This window comes from Harpia harpyja, chromosome 14 (assembly GCF_026419915.1).
Source record: "Harpia harpyja isolate bHarHar1 chromosome 14, bHarHar1 primary haplotype, whole genome shotgun sequence".
In the NCBI taxonomy this organism is placed as follows: Eukaryota; Metazoa; Chordata; class Aves; order Accipitriformes; family Accipitridae; genus Harpia; species Harpia harpyja.
Window position 1 is genome coordinate 32,414,149 of NC_068953.1, and position 14,524 is coordinate 32,428,672.

The window sequence follows — 14,524 nt, forward strand, 5'->3', positions numbered from 1 at the left end:
CATTATCTTTATTTCCTAATTCATACATGGCAGAGGTTTTGGCTCTGAGAAAGTTGTGCTTGGCATAAGATCCAAAACAGAGGACACAGAGAAGATGAAGACCAACCACTGAAATTGCCCAAGGCTGGTTAAATTCCTAGGGTATGTTAACTTAAAACAACCTTGCTCTATGCTAATTTTCACTCCTGGATGATTGCTTCCATAACCACACCCTCTGATTCCTAGTAGGACTCTACTTCTAAGGTATTCCCATGCCCACGTTTATACAACCCAGACTGCTCCCCAAATCAAAGGGAACCTGTCGTGGTTTAACCCCAGCCAGCAACTAAATCCTCAGTTGTCCACTTGCAGCAAGTTTCAGACTGTTCTGCACAGCCACTGGAGACAATGAAGCTATATAAGGAATATAAATATAAGGACTGTTACAGATTACGTGAGGTCATATACTGTTAGTTCATGTAGTCCTGCTTATTAAAGACTTTGCTTGACAGCTAAGTCAGACACTGAGAAAGCTGTGATAAAGCTACTAAGTACTTTATACCAGGAGGTTGGGTTTTGTGGATCAAAGTATTCCATTGATTAATTTTTATAGGGTAGTGGTGGTTTTTTTAAAAAATTCATTTCTGAATGTTGGGTGTCTGTATCTTGTCCAAGGGCCACTAACAGGTAAAAATCTACTATAGAAATTCAACCAAGATTTTGTTCACTCATTTTCAGAAGAATAAAATTAGAGAATGTTGCAGTGGAAAAAAATTGTTGGGGTTTGGGGTTTTTTTTTCGGTTCAAATCATGAGTGTATCCATATGCATGGCATTTCTCAGAGACGCTTGGACAGTATCAGGCAATTTGTTGATACTGTAGACATGAATACTGATCTGAACCCATGGAGGTCTTGCTGTTGGTAGCAAGTGGAGGGAGTCAAGCCAAATTTTATCAAAGTAAGCTTAAAAGGATCTATACCACTCACTTCCACATGTGCTTTACAAAAATCAAACCTTCCTTCTATATTCTATTCTAGCCTAACAATCTTCATTACCACACAATCTGGACACAATTTTGCTTCTTAATCTGAGCCTGAAAGCCATGATATCCGTCCTTGCCTTTCTGCTCCCACCAAAGCAACCAAGAAACGTGCTTTGAAATAAGAGCATAATTCTTCCTGAGATCTTTACCCAACTCGCAATTAATGCAACTAGTCAGGTGAGATACTCTAAAATAAAGCAGTAAATATTGGTCAGCTGGATACAGAAGACAACATCTCTTCTACAGCAAAGCTAGGCTAAATTTATCTAAACCCTGTAAGATTAGGACAGATATAGCTTGTCAGCTCGTCTCCTTTCTCTCACTTTCCTGTCTTCTTAAAAATACATTCTGCTTACATGGTTTATGTTCAAGTCCACTTTGGAGTGTATTGAGTTTACTGCTGAATGATAACATTCAATGGATGTCATTTCTGATTTTCCTAAAGGCACTAACAACCCTTTTCCAATTCTTGAGGCTCATCCAGATGTCCATCTATAAACACCCAAATGTTCTTGCTCTCATCCCTCTTAACCCATTTTCCCCTCCAAATAGCAAGTAGAAAAGCAGGGAAATTGAGTTATGCACAATGAACTAGAAACATTACAACATGCGGTACATGTGACCTATTACAGGGAAATGGTTTGATTTCATACATCAGCGTATGGTCCCTGCTTAAAATACTACAGTTAAAAATATGTATGCATTACTATTTGAATTGTAACAAACCACAGAATCCCAGGTAAAAGCCAGGCTCTGATATCACTAAGCTTCTTACAAATGCAAATCAAAACATGTATATTAATAAAATTATATAGGAAGAATAACTATAAAAGGTAAGTTGCCATGTGGAAGCATTAAGTTTCCATATATCTAAGTATCTAACTGTATTTTTTTATTAAAGCTTTCTATAGAAGTAGTTACATATTTCAGTAATACACAGGATATTTACAATTTCCAGGTCAAGCTCAACACAACAGATGTTCAGGAAGCAGATTTATTGATGAACTCAAAGAAATGCCTCAGATACTGTAGTACAGCCATACTTTTAAAGCTTTGCAAAATTCCATCTGCTTTCTCTTGTGATCCATTCACAAATCAGGAATAAAGAAGAAAAAATGGACATAGTACAAATGAACTTCTTGTTCTGCTGCATTTGGATAAAGTCTAGTCTCATAAGTGAGCAACATTTCAAAGATATTTCAGTTAAAAATGAAACAGAATTTTCAGTATTGTGTGAAAAATGGATACTTCACTGCCTCAAGATAGGATTTCCAATGAGTTCAAAGGAAATCAGAGCTCATATTCCGTCAGAATTCAAGAGGAATTGTATGCCTATAGTGCTTAAGCTCCAGTCAAAATTTTCAGGTACACACTTCAGGATGACTTATCTTACACTAATATGCTACTGGCTTACTGTTCAGTTTAATGTTGCTCATTTGCTAAGTAACTGTTACTAAAACAGCTAAAGATTAAGACTGATCCAACTTAAAAGGAGCCCAACAGATAATAGAAAAGGCAAAGCAAAGCAAATTGCAGTACGTTTCATGTATCAACTCACGCAGTAGTTGAAGACCTGAAGCCATCAGCTCTCATAAAATACAAAACAGGACAAAGTTTTCACTAGATTTTTCCAAATTTATTTCCTAAATCTCAAATTATGCTAGATCATAACCCTGAAGAAAAGTGCATGTGAAATGTACATGTGAACAGCATGTAAGAAGGGAATTATATCAGTTAGTTGTTTAACACTTATTTTAATTGATAAACTTTTGGTTTACAAGAAGGAACTGAGACCAACTCCTAGACAGGTCGCGTTTTTTCTACGCACATACTACAAACAAGTTAAAAAACAGGTGGTCATAATTGTTTTGAGGTTTTGTGATGAAATGTAAGAGTGCCAATTCTGTTATTACCTATATTCTGTTATTACCTACCATTAGAGAAGTGTGCGCTATTTGAGTTGTAGCTAATCAACAAATGCAAACACCATCTACTCACTACATTTCAAACCTCGCAAAACTCTGGCTGTTGCCTCCTTGATGAATCTGTCTGGCTACAGCATTACACATAAAACAGGAATAACAACAAAAAAAAAAACAAATTGTCATAGAAAATACAGTGCATGCAATTAAAGTACAAGCTTCAAGAACAACTAGCCACAAAATGGAATAAAAGCAATCCAGAAGATTTCTAACAGGTGGAGGCAAAAAAAAAGCAGAGAAGTATGGTCTATTGCAATGAGAAATGAAGACTTCAAACAGCTGCCTCACTGAATATAATACCGTGCAGCTGGATGAACTGCAGCACAGCTGGATCATTTCTTGAAATACTGTGTATATACTCAAACATCTCTATGTTCACTAACTAGAAGTAACTTACTAGAGAAAGTATAAATAAAACAGTAAGACTTCTTGTCCTTTGGGGGAAAAAATTAGGTTGTCAAAGCATTGCACGCAAAACTAAGCACAGCATATTCTGAGCCACAAGGAACTGTCAGTTACAAATCAGGAAAGGCCAAGAGTTCATAAACTGGGACTACGTTACCTTTGCTTCTCAGGAACTCCACTCCTCTAGCCAAGAAATCACAGGCATTCAGGAAACATACACCAGGGCCTACCTTACTAATCTTATGCAAGGACGAATTCTCTAATCACTCTAAACTAAAGTTCCGCTTCCAGTTAACCAAAAAAGGTGACACAAATATTATGTTTCTCTATATATTTCAAACTTTACAATGCTTCTAGGAATGTTTTACATTAAGATATAATGAAATCCAACACCGGACACTGAATGAATGCTTGCACTAATAACATGCATATAAACAATGTATATCTATGATTTGTTTATACATGTATCTCACAATTTTAGCAGAAGAAAAAACAACACACTAAACCACTGAAAACAAGTATAATATATTCAGGGTTGGCCCAGAATATTCAAAGATTTGCAACATTGCACAACACACAGAAGGCCACATTTATATCTGGCCCCAACACTTGTAAAATTATTTGTGCGTATTTGGTAGCTGTATACAAACAGTCAAATGTAGTGACAGAAAACTTAGAAGCAACATCTAGAAATCTGACAAGACAAGTGTTACTTGTCAGAATTTTGATATTCATTTAGCAGACTTACAAACACTACTAGGAAGGGATTGCTAGTTTCCAGGAGGATCCCAGGAGGTTCACTAGTTCTGGTGGATGATTTCTGCTGATCAACTGAAGGGAAAATCCTCCACAAAACACCTTACTGATGAGACTTTAGAACTGAATAAATGTTTCCTCACAAGCCTATATAGCCCAAGCAAATGAGCCAAAACCTCCCAAACTCTGAAACATCAGCAAAACTACTCTGTGCCTACAGCTGGTTGTTGAGGATCTGTAGGCAGTGTCTGCTTCGTCCTGTTAACATACTCCCTATAACAACTCTCTGACTTCTGGGTACTCCATCCCAGAAGTGCTTAATGCTACTTGCACCTCTCAGTACCTGACCAATATTTTTAAAAGATCAATTAGGCTTTTCTTCCATTTTATAATTACTTAAATCATATTAATTGGAGCTCATTCAGTGTCTTCAGTGTCACCAATTACCAGCAGACTGGAGAAGTATCTTAGCAACTTAACATCCTAAGCTGGGCCACTACATTTTGATCTGTTACGAGAAGCTATTTTGTCATTCAAAATGAGTGAAATCTGCTGTTACAAATCCAGCAACAAAAACCACGAATAAATAAGTGTAGCAGCCCTACATTAGTCTTCAGTCTCTGTCCTAATACCAAAAATTAATTCAGTCTAAATCATAAATGCCTCTTATCTGACACAAAGTACTGAGGTTGCAGTATTTGCTAGACACCTGTGGAAATTACACATTTCATTTTCTTCAGAGCTCATCTTTTTCACAACTGTAGCTGGGAGACAACTGTAGCTAGAAGTCAGGTTACTAGAAAGTATTTTAAAACAAAAGTAAACTCATAAAGGATTTTACAGCACGCACAGATCTACCTCTACATTGAGTTCTCCTCTGAACACAGCACAGGCTTCAGGATGGAGCGCTGACGTGAAAGTCATTTTAGAGAAAGAGTACCATGAAATCCAGCATGAAAAACATGCAGACCAAATACCCTTCCATCCATTGAAAGTTTGGATTCTGATACATTTCAAGTAAACAGACGCCAGCTGAAATTGCCCAAACGTCCCGCCACAAGGCCGGGTGCTGACACCCAGCACACGTCGGCGTCCTCCACTCCAGTTGATTTTGAATCACTCATTATGGTGCCCATTGGTAGTTGGGTTTGGCAACAACGGTATCGGGGGAGACCGGGGACCCATTTTTCCCACCACAGAAAACGCAGCAGTGGCATTAGTGCCGTTTCATATACGCTTCTTCTGCTTTCAGCTACAGGAATTTTTACCCCGGTCGAAACTCAGCCTGACTCGAACCCCGCTCCGAAGAGCGATGCGGCGTACAGGCTCCGTACAGCTTTTGTCTCTCGGCAATCAAACAGAAAAACGCAGAGAAGTCGTTAAGAGGAAGCCAGACCTGGCAATCTGAGGGAACGGAATGAACTCTGCCGGGCCTTCCAGAGACCCCTCTGGCTGCCAGAGCTGGCTGACTCTGCAGGCCGCAGGCCGGTGAAAGGCGCTGCCCCCAGGCCAGCCCGCCGCTGATAGCAGGTTCCAGAGGCCCCTCCGCGCCCTCTGCGCAGGCCTTCGGGTTCCAGAGACCGTCTGCCAGCAACAAACTATTTAAACGGCTTTCAAGATCTGAGCGTGGCTCTGTTCCTAGAAACTCAGCTGGCTTGATGCAGTATTTTAAGCCAAAGACATCTTGACTCTACCAAGTGGAACTAAATCATCTCTACAGCCACCACTATGATGATCCTTTAGCCACGTCCTCATTCCTATTACTGCCTTTGTTAGCCAGCGTCCAGTGAGCTCTAATACAAGTTACAGCTGCATGTGTAAAATAACACATACATTTGAAACAGCAACCATTCCCGCTGTCAGTGCGACGCAGGTAAATAAGCGTGCTGGCCTGCAAACAAGCGCATTCACCTGAAAGGGGAACTGTGAAACTAGAGCTGGTTTTCAACAAAAAGCAAACAAAAACATCATGTGGAGGAAATGCTTGGTCAAGTCTGCATTTTAGAAAACTTCCCATTAAAATTTTGCTCTAAAATAACAAAATGAAAAAAATTCAAAAAAGGAAACAGAATCATTTCTGTGAAAATTTTGCATTTCTTTTACTACGAGGGAAGGGGGCAAAGCCTCGATATCTTTTAGGGGCAAACCATGTCTGACTTTCAGTGCACCGGGCTCTGATTTGCAAAACCCTCTTTTTTGCCTCTTTTTTTAAGAAAGTGAAATTGTCTCTCAGGAGAAAATGCTCAAACTTTGCGGTATTTTTCTGCTTGTACATTGCTACATTTAAAAGGAAGAAAAAGAGCCAAATCCCCAAGGAATACATTTTTAGCTATTTCAAGTTTTACATACCAGAGGTACAATCACAGCTCCTCCTAGACTCCGAAGTCCTCTTCCAGTGGCGACGCAGGCAGAGGCAGTCCCGCCGGCAGCCCCCCTTCCTCATTACCCGGTTGCCAAAGAGCACCACAGGCCAGGAAAGCAGAACGTCCCTGCAGGACTCCGCATCTAAAGAGAGCGGAGCGCGCAGTGCAAAGCCACAGTGCGCTCTTTGCACAGGGACTGCTCCTACACCTGCCTGCCTGGCACACGTGTAATTCTAACTGCTGTAACAGAAACCCATGGCTAGGACCGCAGTATAAAACACCATCTATTACAAAAGCCTGGCTGTCATTATCAAACAGAACTCAAAGCAAGAGGGTCTGCAGCTGACCGAGATTTTCTGCAGTTGTTGATTTGAAAATACTATATTTGACAACGTATTTTGGGTGTGTGAGACTATGCAGGTATCCTCCTGAACAGGAAGCATCAGACAGATATTTTCCTGGAGAGGACTTTATTTCTTCTTTAACCTTATACAGGATTTCTGACAAAATGTCTGCAGTTGTCTCCCTCCTCTCAAAAAATGCAGTTATTCTTCACTACGAGAGACTCCTGTGGTCAGATTCCCACCAAGTTATCCTTTTCAATGGAGCAATAGGTTTTCTCCTTTCAATAGATTCTTTTCATGCAGCCATCAAAATATCAAACACTTAAGGTAATTAATTTTTCATCACAATTAAAAATAAAAGTTAGCTGAAATAAGGAGTTCAAAATAAAGAGTTCAATTATCTGAATGATTAAAACATTTATTGCTTCTGTGTATTTAAACTTCCTTACAGGTTTTATGGTAATGTCACTGTGATGTTTTCGCTCTGCCACAACTGGATCTTTCCTCTCAGATCCTGCCCTTAAAGTCATTATATGCTATTGGTTCTGCAACATGAACTAAGGTTTTTTCATTAAACACTCTAAATTCATAGGGTTTATAGTCCCTTTAATATGGCTTTTTTAATAAAGACAAAAGTTTGTGTTGGAGCAGCAGCAGATAAAACAGGGGTTAGAAATGCAGCTGCACCAATCTGAACATGGGAGAAATAAAAATATGTGTATTTTTTAAAAATAATAATAATTACACTTAACTCACCATCAAGACAGGGCTGTAAATTATGGTTTTGCTGCCCTTATTGATCCAACATAAACATTAGAAACAAGCTGTGCTATGCAGGGGAGGGAAAAAGAAATTATTGTGGCATGTTTTAGATGTCCTGAGTCATCTTTCCTGGCACAGGGCAGAGTGAGTCAAAGCTGCTGTGTAGGAAGCAAGGAGATGGAGGTGGGCTGAGCTGTCTCAGCATTGGCTGTGTCTTGTCAATAGCAGTTTGAAAAGGGATGCGTCAAAGCTAATACATCATAAGTCTTTGGGGCCATGTTGTAGGAGAAGTCATACTGTCCACAGACTATGCTTTAAGCCACACACTTGCTGGGTACCAAGCTCTTTTTTCTGCCTAAATGCATGGTACAAAGTGCCAAAGTTGTACAGCTCTGAAAATTCCTTTTGGGCAACTTCACAATGACGAACAAGACTTTAATTAAAAGCATAGTATATACTAAATGTTCATAATTTGAGATAAAGAGGTATAGCTCTGCAAGTCTTCACTATACCCACAACAGATAAAACCAGGACTGAGGCATGACTACATTAGAAAGAAACTTCATTAGATCAATCGGGAGTTAGATATGAACCCACCTGAATCTGCACTGACTCACGTTGAGCTATAAAAATAGGTAACATCAATTGTGGATCAAAGCTGCTCATGTAAAGGAACTACAGGGAGCGCATGCTAAGTACCCACGGAAATGTCCATTTCTGGGTATAGGAAAAAGGAACTTCACACACTTGCAACACTCCTTGAGTCCCCTGAAAAATAAGCAATGACTTCTAATACCTCCTTCAGCACATCTTTGGAAGGGTCTTTATTGTTACAAAACAGGCATTTTGCCTTCGTGCAACGAGGCAAGGCACAGGACCCCGAGAGCTGGCTCAGAGAGCTATTCACACAATGCAGTCCAGCAAGGGGTTCCCTCAGTCCCCCGGAGCAATACAGTGACAGCTGCACATGCTGTCTTCCAGCCGACACACCCAGCTGCAGCCCTACACAGATGCTTCACTTCTTTCACTTCAAAACTTAGTATGAGGCTCTATACTACAGGATAGACATTACCTCAGTTTATTAACGGCAAAAAATCACTAGTACCTATCACCCTTTTCTCTTTCTAAACCTATTAGGGTGAAGGGAGGAGGAATAAAAACATGAGAACCGGGAGGAATCCCTCCATCATGAAAGAAACTTTCCCATTTCTTTTCCAAACCTCTTGTTTTGCCTCCATTTTGGAGCTGGGAAAGCAACTTAGCAAGATGATTTAAAGACTGAAGTAAAACATACACAGAGCACTAATTGCACCAGGGCAGATCGCTGACACTGAAGATGTGCACAATCTTGCCACTACATCAATTTTAGGACATACAGGGGCACAGCATTGCCATAAAGATAAATCATAGTACGCTGAAGCCTTTATTTGTAATGAAGTCTTCCGGCAAAGAGAAACCCCTGCAAACACTGACTGTAAGACATTAAAAGCCATGGCATAAGGTATTACTTCTATTTAACTGTGTGGCATTGTATTATATGTAGCTACTTACACAGAACGCAATAAAAGCCGTATTCAAGAGACACTTAAAAAATACAGGTAAATTCTCTTCCTTCTACTTTGTTCTTCTCAAATCTGGAAAGGATAAGCAGATAGGCCTATATCCTGTGTTTTAAAATTTTAAGGTGAGACTGTACCTCCATTTGGAGGTGAGACATTGCACAGAACAGGTGGTACAGAGCACACAGCCTGTTGGTAAAGCAGTCTGTGGGCAACAAAATCATTGTACTCTCCTACTAGTGATGCACGCCAAGTGATAGAATGGCCTCAGAATAATAAAGATAGCTAGTCCACAGTATGCATACGTATTTCTCTACGCATAAATCCTCTTTGGTCTTTGAAGTTTTGTGGAAAACAACTTTTAAAAAATGTTAATTTGAAAAACAAGATGTGAACTAAATTCCTCTGAATCCAGAGACATATTTGAAGAGTATTTGCCTCATAAATAATCACAAATCTCAACTGAGGTGGGCCCAGCTCTTGTTTACAGAAAGACAAACAAAATAAATAACTATTTCACAAAACATGTTTCTGGAGAAAGGTTAAAACCCCCACTGACTGAGATTTTATCCTCCAAGGGTTAGGACTCTAGAGGGGTGGCAGACCACTACTACAGCTGCTGCTGCTTTGTGTTCCAGGACAACATGCAGCTGGGGAAGTCCATAGCACAGGTATCCCTCCCACAGTCAGCAGCCCAACTGTCAAACATACTGTCGTGGTTTAACCCCAGCCAGCAACTAAACACCACGCAGCCGCTCACTCACTCCCCCCCACCCAGTGGGATGGGGGAGAAAATCGGGAGAAGAAGCAAAACCCGTGGGTTGAGATAAGAACGGTTTAATAGAACAGAAAAGAAGAAACTAATAATGATAATGATAACACTAATAAAATGACAACAGCAATAATGAAAGGATTGGAATGTACAAATGATACGCAGTGCAATTGCTCACCACCCGCCGACCGACACCCAGCCAGTCCCCCGAGCGGCGAATCCCTGCCCCCCCACTTCCCCGTTTCTGTACTGGATGGGACGTCACATGGTATGGAATACACCGTTGGCCAGTTTGGGTCAGGTGCCCTGGCTGTGTCCTGTGCCAACTTCTTGTGCCCCTCCAGCTTTCTCACTGGCTGGGCATGAGAAGCTGAAAAATCCTTGACATTAGTCTAAACACTACTGAGCAACAACTGAAAACATCAGTGTTATCAACATTCTTCGCTCTGAACTCAAAACATAGCACTGTACCAGCTACTAGGAAGACAGTTAACTCTATCCCAGCTGAAACCAGGACACATACCATTAGAAAATACATATTAGCCGGCCAGAGAGTCCTGAAATGAATGCATAAGGACCATGAGTCACATGCTAAGCTGGCATAAAAAAACCATTAACCCCATTTACTGAAATGGAGCCATACTGAGCCTTTGTCATCAAAAGTAAATACATACAAAAAGACGACAGTTAACAGTGTAGTAGCTGAAATATTGTTGCAACACTATACAGAGCCAATGGTATACCAGTCAAAGTAGGACTTAAATGCTTTCGTTCTGGTAAAATGTAAGAAATATCAATGTGAAATTATCTACTTGTCTGACCATGAATAAATGCAGCAGATAAACAGAGCAAAATGAACAAGACTCAAACAGTCAAAGCCTCATGGCTTCCACTGGGTAAAAGTCACATTTGCCTTTCCAAAACACAGTCTCTGTAATAATGCAAAACCAAGCTGTCTTCCCTTACCTTCTGCAAAAGGTTCCCATTCATAAAATCGACCCATAAATGGCTTGTTATTGTATGATGCACATTGAACCTCTCTAATATTTCTGCTGCTTTCAGGACACATCTGTTTAAATAAAAAAAACAGTCACATTATAATCAACAGCAATGTTGTTATTGCTTTCTTATTAATTCACTTGAGAAGGTTAATGAAGGCATTGCCAAATTCTAATCCAGATTAACGATACTAACATTAGGAAACTCCTTTTCTCAAAAGCAGGTAACAAATAGTGTGCTTTTAAGTAACAGTATCAAAAGTGCCTGTAGAAAAAAATAAATTTGTGGAGTTCATGGAGCAACAGTTCTACAAAAAAGGCAAATTTTTTATTGGGCTGTCATTTTCCTCAGCAAAAAGATGACACTTCAATATAAATTCAATAAATTAGATCCAAATCATTTCCCTTCCACAATAGCTTCACATTTTTCATTATTAATTTTCTGGGCTCAGATCCAACAGAGTTGAAACCCTTAACATACACGCTTCCATAACTTATTAAAAGCTGGCCACACCAACTTCTTATTTTCATCCCATGCTTCAACACTTTACTATCGCTTTTTCTTTTTTATTTCTACATGCTGCTATTACAGTCATTGCACTACTTTGTATTTTAACTTGTGCCTTCAAATGCTAGCTCCAGAGTTCTTGAAGCTAAATAGTGGGAAGAGCTTCTTTTATACAGGTGCATGCATGGACATACACACATACTGAGGCAGGGCTAGTTTTACAGATAGAAGTAACATCTTTTATTAGGTAACCTGCAATGCAAGCCTTTGGCAGACAAGCCTTGTTTAGCTGTGAAGCAGATTCCAAAAGTAAACACAAGTTAAATACTTAATTTACTTTCTCTGCCTGTATCCTCACACTACAGCAGTTACAGCAAAAGACTACCCTGTGTGTGGGCACACACAAAGGGGAGAAAGATTTCTAGAAAAGGTGTGTGTGGAGGGGGTAATTAGAACAATTTCTATGCTAGTAGAAAATAGACACGCTTCAGTCACGGGTGCATTTTTTCAGGTTCCCTTTAGACAATCAAAATGGCTATTAAAAACACTATTCAAGAACAGTAGAAACCACATGAAGAACTGGACTAGAACAGCAGAATATTTTTTCTGTAGGAGACAGATTTCAAGGGAAAACTAGAGACATTATTATATGAAAGCAGCATGGCTAAATAACTGTGTTTTTGAAGGAACAGCAAGAGATTCAGTAAGAAGAGCTCTTGTTGCAACTGTAAGTCAATTGTCTTATATTTGTATAGGGGGAAAGATTGGTCATCTTTGCAGAGAAAGTCAGTACACCAGAGGTCCCGGAAGAGTTCTTGCTTTGTATCCACCATCTATATATGAAGGTGTTTGTAACTGGATCAGTGAGACGTCAAAGTCAAGACTTTTCAAGCGGGCTATAAACTGTACCAAAGACATGCCTGGGGGAAGGTTCATGGACTACTTTATCTTCCATGAGAATCACAGTAACAAATCTTCTAGAATAAACACAGTTTCTGGCCAAACAGCACTCTGTGCTTTGTTTGCCCACCATTCTGAGATCTCCAAGTACATGCAAATATTGTTTTCCTCAACAAACTGTCTAAAAAAAAAACCAAAACAAAAAAGCTTCCCTGAAAATAGGACCATGAGCCACCAAACTACATTAGAAGGGTGGGACCAAAAGTCTTTTCTAGTGCCAAATGCAGAAAGCAACGCTATATTCCCACAACTGAAACACGCATCCTTACATCTGTGACACAGCAATGCAGCAAGGGTAATTCAGCCACAACAACCAACCAACCAAGGCTAGGAAGCTTACATTTTTAATGGAAACCAATTATAGCACATATTCTAAAAGTGAAGGGACAGAACCTGAGCTGGAATAAATTAAGGTCACTACATTAAATTACAGCATAACAACATCGGTTTGCACCAGCAAAGAACCCAGCCTGAAGGGTTTCTTTTTGGAACGGTTTCCCTTTTTTTCTGGCACACATTTTCTGACAGTCTATTGTGAAGTTTTGTTGTTTCTTGTTTTTCCTTTTCTGAGCCTTGAGCTCGTGCTCTTGTGTACCAGTATTTCTGGCTCATAAACCATTTCCTGTACACCCCGGTCATACCAACTACAGACAATGTATGAATAAAAAGATCAAAATACTCATTGCTGTTGCCAAAAAATAGCGACACCCACCCCTTCTAAGATTATTTTAATATAGCTACAATTTCTGGTTTTAAACTTACTGAAAGTTGTCCACAGGACAGAGGCCCCATTGCTTTAAAGCATAACAAAGGACTGGCAAATACACCAAACGCTGTATGGATCAAGCCGAAATCCGAAGAAAAAGCTAACTCAGTAACGTCCATGCCATTTTTAAGTCCCAACTCAGTTGTCCTTAACCTCCATTTCTTTCATCAAAGTTTAATTACAAAATAAAATTTGGACCAAAAATTTGAGTGTAACATGGTCTGCAAAAACTCTTTGCTTTATTCTTTATACAGATTATACTCATTTTTATTTTTAAATGTCTTTTTAAAATATTTTATGAAAGAGTTAACTACAAGGTGCAACTAGTCAAACTTACTATAGATTATGAATCACCAAGGCTTAAAAGAGTTATACTATACGTATATACTAGTTAACATCTCTACAGCATTTATTAACCCCGCCTAAAATTTTAATGCATAGCTGAATGAAATGACAGTTTTACATCACCTACTGCTCAGCCCCCCTGAAAATGAAATCCTTGAGCCTTTCTCAGAAGAGCTGAGAGCGCCAGGCACTTTCTCTTGGCCTCTCTGGCTTTTTAGCACAGCTTTTAGGCAGAAAATACACTGTTATCACTAAAAGGAAAAAGCATGACCCTGTACAATCAAAAGTGACACTTTAGCAGAGGAGTTTCTGTAGATCCTCATTTTTTATTTATTCCCTGAGAGTACAACCTGTTTTTACATTTTAATTACTATATCTGTCAATGTGGTGACGCATTTCTTTCCCCCTCTCCAGGCTGATTTATGAATGCGGGACAGTCACAAACACATATAGCTTGACTATAAAACTCCTGAAAGACAGCAACGGGCGCCTGTGATGAGAAGACAACAACCCCCCAAAAAGCTCATATTTACAACATCTAACAGTTGTACCTTACAGAGTTCATCATTTGCTTCCCAGCTCACACACACGGCTGGGAGATCCTGGAAGACAACTGAGGACAAAGCCAGGCTTTCCCATAGCACCGTCCCCTGCAGCATGTGCTCTGCATCCTGCAGCAGGTCACGCTCTGCCCGAGGGTCTGCCCATGACAGAGTCCCTACACCCTTCCTGGCCCTCTGCCAAACAAATAGCAATTTTGCTTTAAAAAGCAGGCAAGTTGCCATGTTTACAGATGAAAAATGTTCCTGTGGCTAAGCCAGAGTACTAGGATTTAAACAGCCTGGATCTCTTTCCAAAGTCTTCCAGAGGCTTTCGGAATGAACTTGCTAAAATCTTTAACCTTATTGTGTGATTCTCCCTCGGTTCCCCCTCGGTGACATGAGGGCATTAGGATCGCGTTGTCTGTTAGGGACTTGAAAA

The 14,524-nt window shown here is 39.9% G+C and overlaps 1 protein-coding gene across 1 annotated transcript in view; it reads right to left on the reverse strand.

Moving 5' to 3' along the window:
* The window catches only part of THSD4 (thrombospondin type 1 domain containing 4), a 339,077-nt gene that overhangs the window by 246,444 nt on the left and 78,109 nt on the right, over positions 1 to 14,524 (reverse strand). Inside the window, exon 6 of the mRNA XM_052808192.1 lies at positions 10,933 to 11,035. Within this exon, the coding sequence (XP_052664152.1) occupies positions 10,933 to 11,035 (103 nt within the window). The remainder of the gene's footprint in view (positions 1 to 10,932; positions 11,036 to 14,524) is intronic.